Source organism: Lynx canadensis, chromosome D1, assembly GCF_007474595.2.
Source record: "Lynx canadensis isolate LIC74 chromosome D1, mLynCan4.pri.v2, whole genome shotgun sequence".
NCBI classification, from domain to species: Eukaryota; Metazoa; Chordata; class Mammalia; order Carnivora; family Felidae; genus Lynx; species Lynx canadensis.
Genome location: NC_044312.2, coordinates 87,348,062 through 87,361,757, shown reverse-complemented (window position 1 = coordinate 87,361,757; position 13,696 = coordinate 87,348,062). Strand labels below are relative to the sequence as shown.

The 13,696-nt window shown below is 37.1% G+C and overlaps 1 protein-coding gene across 1 annotated transcript in view; it reads right to left on the bottom strand.

The window, feature by feature from the left end:
• Nucleotides 1–13,696, bottom strand: part of QSER1 (glutamine and serine rich 1) — a 46,801-nt gene that overhangs the window by 10,176 nt on the left and 22,929 nt on the right. The window contains exons 7-9 of the mRNA XM_032594848.1: nt 12,404–12,621; nt 4,071–4,208; nt 1,599–1,696 (exon numbers count right to left, since the gene is read on the bottom strand). Coding sequence (XP_032450739.1) covers nt 1,599–1,696; nt 4,071–4,208; nt 12,404–12,621 — 454 coding nt within the window. The remainder of the gene's footprint in view (nt 1–1,598; nt 1,697–4,070; nt 4,209–12,403; nt 12,622–13,696) is intronic.

Here is a 13,696-nt window from a genome sequence, read left to right as displayed (position 1 = left end):
CTCAGTCAGTTGAGCATCCAACTTTGGCTCTGGCCATGATCTCACAGTTTGTGGGTTCAAGCCCCGTGTCAGATTCTGTACTGATAGCACTGATATCAGATAGTTGATAGTCCAGAGTCTGCTTCAGATTCTCTGTCTCCCTCTTTCTCTGCCCCTCCTTCCCTCTCTCTCAAAAATAAACATTAAAGAAAAATAAAAAAGAAATTCTATTTATAAAAATTAAAAGATATACAAATATATAAAAAAACTTTTCCCAAGGTAGATATGATCAAAAGATTCTAAACGTTATATGTTATACTTAAAAAAATTTTTTTTAATGTTTATTTATTTTTGACAGAGAGAGACAGAGTATGAGCGGGGGAGGGGCAGAGAGAGAGGGAGACACAGAATCCGAAGCAGGCTCCAGGCTCTGAGCTGTCAGCACAGAGCCCGACGCGGGGGCTCAAATTCACGAGCCGTGAGATCATGACCTGAGCCGAAGTCGGATGCTTAGCCGACTGAGCCACCCAGAAGCCCCTCAGCTTTCTTATTAAAAGTATAACATATAACATTTCGGGGCACCTGGGTGGCTCAGTTGGTTGAGCGTCCGACTTCGGCTCAGGTCATGATCTCACGGCTCGTGAATTTGAGCCCCGCTTCGGGCTCTGTGCTGACAGCTCAGAGCCTGGAGCCTGCTTCGGATTCTGTGTCTCCCTCTCTCTCTCTCTCTGTCCCTCCCCCGCTTGTGTGAGCACGCATGTGCTCTCTCTCAAAAATAAACAATAAAAAAATTAAAGAAAAAAAGGAAAAGCTGGAAAAACTTGACTACTAGGTAGCTTCTGTGATAAATTTTTCTGTGTTTAGATTAGCTTCTTATTGTTCTATATTTCTGATGACACCAAGACCAATTTAAACTATATATATCTACCATTATGTTAAGATAACTTTTCCTCAGATATTGAGTAAATCAGACAAATAAAGGAAATTGTTTATACTATGCTAAGAAAGGCCAATTCTAATTATAGATGAAATGTGAAAATTTTGAAAAGGTTTAAAAGAAAAATAAGACTGGAATTTGGTAGTTTAAAGGAAGTACTTTTGTTTTTTTAAAAAATTTTTTTTAATGTTTATTTATTTCTGAGGCAGAGAGAGACAGAGCGTGAGTGGGGGAGTGTCAGAGAGAGAGGGAGACACAGAATCAGAAGCAGGCTCCAGGCTCCGAGCTGGCAGCACAGAGCCCGACGCGGGGTTTGAACCCACAAAACCGCGGGATCATGACCTGAGCCGAAGTCGGTCGCTCAACCGACTGAGCCACCCAGGCACCCCAAGGAAGTACCTTTGAAAATATTTGGAAATTATTATGTAAAAGGAATTCTAGATAAATATAAAAGCCTAAAAAATGAACTTAAGCAAAAAAAAAAAAAAAAAAGCAAATGATTAACACTAGAATCTGCCTTAATAAAATGAAAGACAAGCTAAACAGACCTCATAATGAATGAAAACTTAAATTTCGTTGGTGAAAATTTATAAAACTGAGAGTGACTTCATAAATTCTTGCTATTATTCTTAAGACTAGGATTGCCAGTGAGTTTGCTAATAAAATCATCTGAAGGAAATACCTTGAATGGCTGATCCAAATGAAGATTCAAAAGAAGTCTCTTTCGGTTATCATTCAGCATACTATCTATTTTTTTCATATGAGGCAAAAGGAGCTCATCTAAAACAAGATAAAAATTTATTGTAACAGGATAAACTATCAACATAAAAACTTGTTAAAAATCCAAGTTTTCCTCAAAGTTAAGATATTAAATTCATTGGTGTATGTAAATATTACTTTAAAAATACTGGACATGTAGCTTTCTGAACAAAAGGTAACTTGAAAAAATAGGTTTGCAATAGCCAACCTGAGAAAGAAACAGCACAGTATGAGGACAAGATCAGAAGTCCTGGGTTTTAGCCCTGTCTCTGCCACCAGAATTGATTGATGACAGCTACCATGACCAGTGAGCAGACTGCCTAGTTTCTCCAGACCTCATTTATCATCTGAACAATAATCATATTACAAAATATAGATTTATCTGACATTATAAAAATCTATAAAATACCAAATATGATAGTCTTAATTTAACTGTAGTTTGGGCCAAAAAAAGTAGGGGAAGAAAAATGATCAAAATCCAGTTTCAAAAACACAAGAGAAGAGTCAAAATAGTTATTTCAGAAAAGGAGAGAGTAAAAGTATGATAAAGATTCTAACCAAAACTTTTTACTTTCTTTTCACCCCTCTAAAACTTTAAGATCTCTTTAAAAAAAAAAAGCACTTTCATTGGAGAATTAATTACTTTTGGTGCTGTATTAAATATTTTAGGTTACTAGATTATTTCTCAAATTACCAGCATAATAATATATTTTATAACACTACCTTTAATGACCATTCTGAAAACGTATATGTAATCCTCAGAATCTGGCCGCTAATTTCATAGATGAATAAAAGTATTCTTTATATTTGGAATACAAACACAAGCAGTGACCAGCAGAAGAACACTTCCTCTAATTGAAGAAAAAGTCCTTAGTGAGGAATGCATTCTGAGGTCACTCACCTTAGATACACACTGTGATAGTTTTCTTTTATCTTTCTAGTAGTGATTAAATCTGTTCAAAAACTGTAAGAATTTACATTTCACAAAACAAGGTTTAAACAGCTGTGGATATTTTAAAAATGTTACCATTAAAAAAAATAAAATATAACCATTAAAGTCTTTCCCCCTTATATCAAATAGAGAAAAATCAGAAAACAATGATAAGCAACAGAAAAAAAAAATCAATTAAAATACAACTACCCAGGAATTGCCATTACTAAGAAATGTATGTTGTATGATGCAAGGAGTTTTGATTGAGAGAAAACATTTAATGGTGAAAACACTGATGTGGGGAATTAACTATGGGTTTTAATTGTGGTTATTCAATGATTAAGTTGTTTTATAACTATGAAATACATTTAATCTTTTTGAACCTTAGTCTACAAAATAAATGTTTTAGACTAGATAATCTCTAATGTCTCTTCCAGGTCTACATGACTCTAAAATTTTAGACTGATGAATGGATTACTGTCTCTGATACGGTCAAAAAACAATGGATCAAAAATTAGAAGACTTGAGATTGTAATCCTTTTGCTGCTACATGCAAATTGTGGGCTCTTAAGCAAGACACTTAACCTCTAGGTGCCTCACTGTCTTCATCCACAAAATGGCTGTCTGAATTGTTTTGGGAGTAAAACAGAATAATGTATATCAAAGTATGTGGAAATAACATATGTATTATTAGGCATTACTGTTGAAGTATATTGTTAGTGATTTTTGTTACTATCTTTTGATCATACATGCATACAATCATTTTGGGGGTGATGGAAACTGACTCATTAACAACCCTTTCATTCCCTCTTTTAGCTTCCTTGGTGAATGCTACAGTAGATGAGTAGTAAATATTAGCAAGCAACATTAAATATATGAGTCACCAGTTATTTCAGATATCAATCTCATCTCTATTTTACTGTAAGGAAAAGTTACTAAAGGAAGAATATAAAGGAATAATATTAATGAATGTAACCTAATGCATACATTGTTTTATTATTAATTGATTAGAATATAATTATTTGGTGATGTATCTTTTATGAGACACAAATAATGTGATTTTAATCTTTATACCATTATTATCCACTTCATCTTTCCAATCATTAGAAAGCAGAATGTGTTGACCTCTGGACCTTGTGTATAACATAGACACTTAGTGAAATGTTATAAGGATGACAAAGATTTAGAATTGAAAGAAACTAGTGGGTAGTTACATAATTTTCCCATGAGTAGGAATCAATAAAAATACATCCAATCTAAAAAAATCCCTCAATATAAATTTGTTCAAATATTGACAATTCATGAAAAGACAGGAATACTTTATAGAATCAGTATCATGAACATGTGAACTGACAATATACAGATATCTATTAGAAAACCTACATACTAAACACATAACTAACAGATAAGAATAAAGAAGATCCATGAAGCACTACCAAGAAAGTACTACTTAGCAGACTGTACCATTGCTCTTCTCTAAGGCTTGCATTGTGTCAGGGTCCAAAGCGATGCTAACAAGCAATTCCATGTAGCTCTTAAAGGTTTCCTTCATCGCTCTTGTATTCAAAAAACGAGTGACAAAGGGAGCTGGAGGATCAAATTCTGAGAGAGTGAAAAGACGAAATATTAAATATTCTTCCTGATAAATTTAAAAAACACTTTTATTTATAAAAAGAGCCTACAAGCAGATAAAAGGTTGTAGATAAAATTTCTTCAAATTCAAGCTTCTCACATTTGGCTTTTAAAAACACCCCAGGTTACAGATTCTCAAAGCTGGTTTGCACATCACCATCACTAGAGAGCTCGTAAAACAAAACAAAACAAAACAAAACAAAACAAAACAAAACAAATCAGCTTGCTAGACTATTAAAACAGAATCTTTTGGTGGGGGTGGGTGGGTAGGTGGTGGTAGCAGTAATGATGAGGTTTAAATATTATACTTCTAAAGGTTCCCAGGTGACTCTGAAGCCCAATACTAGCCCAGCATTGGTAAACATCAGCCCCACAGGAACCTGTTTGTTCTCCCCTGGCTGTGCTACTCCAGAACTGATGGTTTCTCTAGATTGAAGAAACTACATAAGACATCTAATGTATGAGTTAATATACAGCCATCTCTTCTTTTTTTAATTCTACACTTAAATTACTGTAAAATTCTGGTCTAGAGCCAAGGCATATACACATTTTTTAAAAAAATATAAAATAGCCCATACACAAGGAAAACTTCACTCAAGTTCAATGGCAAGAACTTTAAGATTAGAAATGTCTCAATTTTTACTTTTTTGATTAAAATACATAACTTGTAAAAAAAAAGTTTGTTTGTTTGTTTTATACACACACAGGCCCAAAATGGTGTCACTTAGGGTAAGGCCCCAAGTCATTACCAGGACTTAATAACAGGACCAGGACATAAGCCAGGACATAATAATACCTAACCTAACTGCAGTTTCAAACCCCAGAAATGTAACCTTTACCCAGTTAACATGGGAATTTCCTGGTCAGCACTAGGAAATTTACTGATAGGGTGACCTTGCCTAAAACAGTGGATTTTTGCTAATAATTTCCTTTTTACCACTCCCTCTCTACTTTTAAAACCTTTCCTTTTCTATAGCCCTTTGGAGCTCCCCTCTACTTGCCAGATGGGATGCTGCCTGATCCATTAATTGAATAAAAAAGCCAATATGTTTAAAACTTATTTGGTTGAATATTTGTTATTTAACAAACTATTATCACAGCCTTTAAAGCAATTCTTAAAGTATGGTCCAAGGATCTTTTGAGGTTTCCTCCAAGATCCTTTTCATGATGTCAAAATTGTTTTCATAAAAATATTAAATGCTATATACCTTTTTTACTCTGTTGACGTTTGTAAAAATAATGATGGGTAAAAATGCTGGTGCCTTACTTAGTATGAATCAAAGCAGTGGCACCAAATTGCACTAGTAGCCATATACTTTGCCATCTCCCTGACATGCATTTAAAGGGGGAAAAAAGCCAGTTTCAAATAAGAATAGTCCTTAAGGAGGAGCACCTGGGTGGCTCAGTCCATTGAATGTCTGACTTTGGCTCAGGTCATGATCTCGTGGTTTGTGGCTTTGAGCCCCGCATCGGGCTCTGTGCTGACAGCTCAGAGCCTGGAACCTGTTCGGATTCTGTGTCTCCCTCTCTCTCTGCCCCTCCCCTGTTCACACTCTGTCTCCCTCAAAAATAAATAAACATTAAAAAAAATTTTTTTTTGGGGCGCCTGGGTGGCGCAGTCAGTTAAGCGTCCGACTTCAGCCAGGCCACGATCTCACAGTCCGTGAGTTCGAGCCCCGCCTCGGGCTCTGGGCTGATGGCTCGGAGCCTGGAGCCTGTTTCCGATTCTGTGTCTCCCTCTCTCTCTGTCCCTCCCCCGTTCATGCTCTGTCTCTCTCTGTCCCAAAAATAAAAATTAAAAAAAAAACGTTGAAAAAAAAAATTTTTTTTTTTTTTAAAGAATAGTCCTTGGGGAGCCTGGCTGGCTCTCTCGGTGCAGTGTGTGACTCTTGATGTTGGGTCCTGAGTTCAAGCCCCACTGGGTAGACATTACTTAAAAAAATGAAAAAAACAGTTTTTCATGAAGCAGTAAAAATGATTAATTGCATTAAATTTTTTACTCTTGAGTAAATGTCTCAATATTCTGTGTGATAAATTAGAGGTACAAATGAAGCACTTCTGTTTTAAAGTATGATGGTTATCTCCAGGAAGAGCATCCATGCAATTGTTTGAGTTACAAGATGAACTAGACCCTTTTCTCCCCTTGGGACAACCATTTTCATTTGAAAGAGTGATTGCCAGACACACCATGCCTATTCAGACTCAGGTATCTGGCAGACATTCTCTCAAAAATTAATGAAATGAACCTGTCATTCAAAGAGAACAAATGACAGCATTTACTAACAATGACAAAATTTGAGGTTTCATTTTTTTTATTTTTTTAAAAGATTTTATTTTTAAGTAATCTCTACACCCCATGTGGAGCTCAAATTCACGACTCTGAGACTGAGTCGCATACTCCGCGACTGAGCCAGCCAGGCACTCCCAAAATTTCAGGTTTCAAATGAAAATCAGAATTCTGGAAAACATGTATCTACAGCTGTGAGCTTGACAACATCCCCGTACTTAAGGAATTCACTGATGAGATCAGTGGTAATATTAGTGTTACACTGTAAAAATGTATGACCTAAATGTAAGAGCTAAAATCATGAAACTCTTAGAGGCGCCTGGGTGGCTCAGTTGGTTGAATGCCTGACTTCAGCTCAGGTCATGATTTCATGGAGCCCTGCATTGGGTTCTCTGATGTCAGCACAGAGCCCGCTTTGGATCCTCTGTCTCCCTTTCTCTGCCCCTCCCCCCACTTACATGCACTCTTTTTTTCTCTCAAAAATAAACCTTAGGGGCACCTGGGTGGCTCAGTTAGTTAAGCTTCCGACTTTGGCTCAGGTCATGATTTCGTGGCTTGTAAGTTGGCTTGTGAGTTCCAGCACCGTGTTGGGCTTCATGCTGACAGCTCAGAGCCTGGAGCCTGCTTCAGATTCTGTGTCTCCCTCTCTCTGACCCTCCCTTGCTCACGCTTTGTCTCTCTCAGAAGTAAACAAACATTAAAAAAATTTAAAAAAAACAAACCAACATTAAAAAAAATAAAGTCATGAAACTCTTAGGAAATATAGGGGTAAATCTTCATGACCTTGTATTTGGCAATGGATTCTTAACATGACACCAAAAGTCTAAGCAATAAAAGAAAAAATAAAGAAATTTGGCTTCGTTAGAACTTCAAACTTTTTTTTGAGAGAGAGAGCATTCAGTGAAGGGGCAAAGGGAGAAAGAATTTTGAGCAGGCTCCAAGCTCAGCGTGGAGCCTGATGCAGGGCCCAATCCCACAAACCTGGGATCATGACCTGAGCTGAAATCAAGAGTTGGATGCTCAACTGACTGGGCCACCCAGGTGCCCCAGAATTTCAAACTTTTGTGCATCAATGGACATTATCAAAAGAATAAGATAAAATATTTTAAATCCTACATCTGGTAAGGGTTTATTATCTAGAATATATAAAGAACTCCTACAACTTCAGAACAAAAGAAGAAATAGCCTAATTAAAACTAGGCAACATATCAGAATAGACATTTCTTCAAAGAAGATAAGGAAATGGACAGTAAGCACTTGAAAAGATACTCAACATTAGTTGTTAAGGAACTACAAATCAAAACTTCAGTCATATACCACTTTACACCTACTAGGATGGCTACAATAAAAAATAAAACAAAACAACCCACCAGAAACAAAAAATAACAAGTGTTGGTGAGGATGTGAAAAAACCGGAACCTTACGCATTGCTGGCAGTAAAGTAAAATGGTGCAATCATTGGGGTATTTCAAAGGTTTGGTGGTTCCTCAAAAAGCTAAACATACACTTATCATATGGCCCAGCAACTCCGCTCCTAGGTATACACCCAAAACAATAAAAAAAAGACACAAATATATTTGTATGCCAATGTTCATTGCATGCACCATTTATAATAGCCAAAAGGTGGAAATAATCTATGTGTCCATCAAAAGATGAAAAGATAAATGAACATACAATGCATAAACTTACAATGAATAGCTGGCCGTAAAAAGCAATTAAGTTCATATACATGCTGTAACATGGATGAACCTTGAAAACATTATAAGTGAAATAAGACAGATACACTTATATGAGATATTTAGAGTAGGCAAATTCATGGAAACAGAAACTAGATTAGAGATTACCAACAACTGGGGGAAAGAGAGAATCGGTAGTTATTGCTTAATGGTTACAAAGTTTCTGTTTGGTGTGATGAAAATGTCTTGAAAATAGTTGTGATAGTTGCACAACAGTGTGAATATAATCAATGCTACTGAAATGTACACTTAAAAATGGCTAGGGGCGCCTGGGTGGCTTGGTCGGTTAAGCGTCCGACTTCGGCTCAGGTCATGATCTCACGGTCCGTGAGTTCGAGCCCTGCGTCGGGTTCTGTGCTGACAGCTCAGAGCCTGGAGCCTGTTTCAGATTATGTGTCTCCCTCTCTCTGACTCTCCCCCGTTCATGCTCTGTCTCAAAAATAAATAAACGTTAAAAAAAAATGGCTATAATGGCAAATATTATGTATATATATTTTAGCCCAAGTTTATAAAATGTGGAAAAAAAAAGAAATAGAATATGTACCTCAATGAGCTAACAGATATTTTCACACGCAGAATGGATAAAATCATTCATGAATTAAAGATACATTCAAGGGGTAAGAGAAACCAATAAATTTTAATGTAATAAGCATGAGAAGTTGAAGAAGCTACTACTGGTCAAGTTTATAAAATAAAAAACTTTTGAGTATCAAATAATAAAAATATCCATAATTGTCTGAAAAGGTAATTAAAAACCTATATAGGGGCACCTGGGTGGCTTGGTCGGTTAAGCATCCGACTTTGGCTCAGGTCATGATCTCACGGTACATGAGTTCGAGCCCCGCGTCGGGCTCTGTGCTGACAGCTCAGAGCCTGGAGCCTGTTTCAGATTCTGTGTCTCCTCCTCTCTCTCTGCCCCTCCCCTGTTCATGCTCTGTCTCTCTCTGTCTCAAAAATAAAAAACGTTAAAAAAAAATTTAAAAAAAATCTATATAAGTCTGGGTTTTCTTTTTATACATTAGCTTAAATAATATATGTAGAAGCAAACATGAAAATGCTACTCTTCTGTTAATTTAGGAAAATATAGTAGTTAAAAATGTTAATAAGTAATGGGTTTATTTTATTTTATTTTTTTACATTTAAAAAATGTTTTTATTTTTATTTTTTTGAGAGAGAGGGAGAGGGAGAGACAGAGTGCGAGTGGGGGAGGGGCAGAGAGACAGGGAGACACAGAATCTGAAGCAGGCTCCAGGCTCTGAGCTGTCAGCACAGAGTCCAACGCGGGGCTTGAACTCACAACCATGAGATCAAGACCTGAGCTGAGATCAAGAGTGGGGGGCTTAACAGAATGAACCACCGAGGCACCCCTGTAATCTGTTTATTTTATATTTGAGAGAGTGGAAAAAACAGAGCTTGAGCGGGGCAGGGACAGAGAGACAGAAACAGGATCTGAAGCAGGCTCTAGGCTCCAAGCTATGAGCTGTCAGTACAGAGCCCAAGGCGGAGCTCAAACTCAAGACACCGCGAGATCATGACCTCAGCCAAAGTCAGATGCTTAACCAACTGAGCCACCTGAGTGGCCCTTGGTTTACTTTAAATAAATATTTTAAAAATTTGTTTTAGGGGCACCCTGGTGGCTCAGTTGGTTAAGCATCTGACTTTAAGCTCAGGTCATGATCTCGTGGTGTCATGAGTCTGAGCCCTGCCTCAGGCTCTGTGCTGACAGCTCAGAGCCTGCAGCCTGCTTCAGGTTCTCTATGTGTGTGTGGGTCTCTCTGCCCCTCCCCTGCTCATACTCTGTCTCTCAAAAATAAATAAACATTAAAAAAATTTTTTTAAATTATCTTAATAGACATTTGGTAAATGTCAATACATATAGCCCACAAAAGCACAAGTATTTTGGAATCCTCAATAAATCTGAAGATTATAAAAAACTCTTAAATAATTTTAAAAACCACCAATGTATAAATCTATGTTTATTATCAATATTTGCCTTTTAAGAAATAATCAAAAATAATAAAAATGCTTACCTATTAGTGACATCTAGTGGCAACTCAAGTCATCATTAAAGAAAAACATCTTGAATGTCATTTAAGGAAGCGGTATAATTGCGTGCAAATTTAGAACCTAAACCATTCCATTCTAAACCATAGAAAGGAAAGCAAACTACAAAAGTTACAAGTATTGCCTTCCATACACACTCAAAGCACTGAATATCTTTTTTTTAATCTTTAAAAGAATTAAAATTTTTTTTTCCATTTTAATTTTTGGGTGTGGGGAGGTGGGGGGTAGAGAGAGAGGGAGACAGAAAATCCCAAGCAGGCTCTGTGCTGTTAGTGCAGAGCCTGACATGGGGCTCAAACCCACAAACCATGAGATCATGACCTGAGCCAAAATCAAAACTAAACACCCAGGTGGCCCAAAGCACTGCATTTCTTTATAAATTCTGATGTTCAAACTTCATGAGTAGCTTTTATTTTTTTATTTTTATTTAATTTGAGAGAGAGAGAGAGAGAGAGAGAGAGAGAGAGAGTGAGAGAGAATATGACCTGGGGAAAGGGGCAGGGGGAGAGAGAATCTCTAGTAGGCTCCCAAAATGGGGCTCGACCCTGAGATCATGATGTGAGGCAAAATCAAGAGTCAGACGCTCAACTACTAACCAACCGAGCCACCCAGATGCCCTACCATTCTCTTTCTGTTCAAATAAGCTTTAAGATAAGCTCCCAAGCAATGAGCTTGTAATGTCAGAATCCAACCTGGTCATCAACCTCAATAGCACCCCACAATTCACCATTTATATTCAACCTGAATTTCTCATGTGTCCCCCTCTTCCATCCCTACTGACCCAACTTCAGACTTTCAATTTATACCTGAACTATGAGGTCTTATAATACAAATTCCAATTTTAACATGTTGCTCCCTACTCAAATCCTTCCAGGGACTCTCCTTTGCTTACAGGATCCCAGGCTTTTTAGCTTTAGCTTGGCATATCCGGCCTTCTATCATCCTTTCAACTTTTTCTGCCTACCTCCAACTTTATGCTCTAGAAGGGTCACCAACCTTTTTCTGTAAAGGGCCAAATGGTAAATATTTGAGGCTTTAATGGTCACATGCTCTTTGTAGCAATGACTCAAATCTGCCACTGTGGTAGAAAACCAACTATATGAAAATATGTAAATGAATCCGCATTCCAATTAAAACTTTATTTACAAGAATAGGCTGCAGGTCAGATTTGACCCATTGGCCAGTTTGCCAACTTTTGCTCTAGAATGAACTGCTTGGTATTTCTTACTTATATTCACAACAATTTGATGGCTAATGGAATGTGCACTAGTATATTCTTGTGTTTTACAACTATCTCAGGTTTAGTTTCTAATAAATCAATATACCTGTATCTGTATCTAGCCAATGAAAATGCTCTTTGGTGTCTTTTAACAGTTTTAAGAGTATAAAAGGGTTTGAAGGTCAAAAAGTCTGATCTATTTCAACCTTTTCATTTTATAAAAGAGAAAAAATTAAGGCACAGAGAGGTCACCTAGATTAGTCAAGGGTACTGGTTGGCTAGTGGCAGATATACGGCAGTATACATTATATTATATAATTAACAAATATATTCCATATATTCCAAATATATTCCATACACTTATATTCCATATAAGTATACATTATTATATGCATTATTATACCCTATTAACTATAGTTTCAGAGTTGCTGCCTCCTAGGCTCATTTTACTCTTTTCTTCCAGCATAAACATAGACTCTGAAGATTAGAACTACAGAGATTACAGGACTCAGCATAAATGATCTGATCCAATCCCCATCCTACCCAAAGAGGCGAGATAACTGGCATGACTATGGCAGCAGTCTTCTTTCAGTTCACTGTTCTTTTCCACTTTACAAGGCTGCACGTATGGGCAAAGTGTACTTCAATTAGTGTTCAAGGAATGAGAATTTATGTATGTATATATGTATTTATTTATTTTTGTATTTATTTTTTAATGTATTTTTATAAAAGCCTAGGCAGAACTTAGGTAGGTAAATCCCCTGAGAATAAAACAATTTGAATTGTGAATATCATTGCTTCTCTCTGTTCAGGTAGATAATCTAAAGTTACCAAGGTATTCACTTCATAGAGAACTTACCCTCCTCATCACTACTAGTAGAATGGATCTCAGGACTGGAGTCAGATTGGGATGATGAAAACTCTTCTTTCCATTTCTTCCGCTTCTTTGGTGGTGGCTCAGCCTTTACTTTCAGCTGTTTAACTTTGGGTTTCACTGAAGGGGCTTTTGTAGTTGTAGTTTTTGGTGTTGGAGGATCAGAAGTTTTACTGCTACTACTTGGTTTAGCCTGAACAGTTCTGCAATGTTACAAACAAACTTCATTAACACACTGCAATCTTGTCAGATTAAAATAAATTAGACCGAAAATGAATAACACTGTGAAAAAAAGTATAATTACCTCACCAACATCTCCAAAATAAAGCCCAAGTCCCATACATCTCCAATGATGATTCCCACCCTCCTCCCGACAAATTCTCTTGAAATACCCTCTAACCACTGACATCAGTATTCAGTTATTAAGGGACTATTAATTTAATCCCTATTTCTCTCTCTTCACTCCTTCTCTCCCTTTATGAACTCATTTTCCTGAGGATGAAGCTGTACAACAGGTGATCAAAGGGCTTTGGGAAGTAATGCATGATAAACCATCAATAGCCATATGTAGTAACTCTGACCATCTGAAACTCTCAGATTCTTGTGGTAGTAAGTTTTGGTGTGGAGACCAACTACATCTGTCCTAGAGCCCTTCAAGATTTGCCGTGTTAGTTCTGGAGATTTGAGTGGATTAAATTCCATCATAAAAATAAGGTGCACTGCTTCTAATAAGTTGGAATCTTAATCAAACTAGACCTTACCAGCACTAGATTGAGAATATCTAGGGTCATACCCCCTTTTCCCATACAGATCACAGGAATGTGGCTAGGTCAGTTGTCTTCCAGATCCATGTTCCAGACAACCCAGATCACATTAATATATGATAATTCTATTGTACACTTGCCTGGTAATGTATAGGTTTTAGAGTTTTTTCTCAAAATTTATTTCAGTTTAAATTTGACACTCCATTTTAATTTTCATTTTATGGATAAAAAAGGGGGCTTCAAAAAGGTTGTGTTACTCTAGGTCATAAAAAGCTGGATTCAAACCTCCTGACTCTAAACCTATTTTCCCTCCATTACATTAGGGTGACACCAAAAGGCTTCTGGGAAAGAAAAGAGTACCTATCCCACCACAGATGGTCATGAGCTTTACGGCTCCGGTCTCATTACTTCAAAAAGAATCACCTATTGGGGCGCCTGGGTTGCTCAGTTGGTTAAGCGTCCGACTTCAGCTCAGGTCATGATCTCACAGTCTTGAGTTCGAGCCCCACGTCGG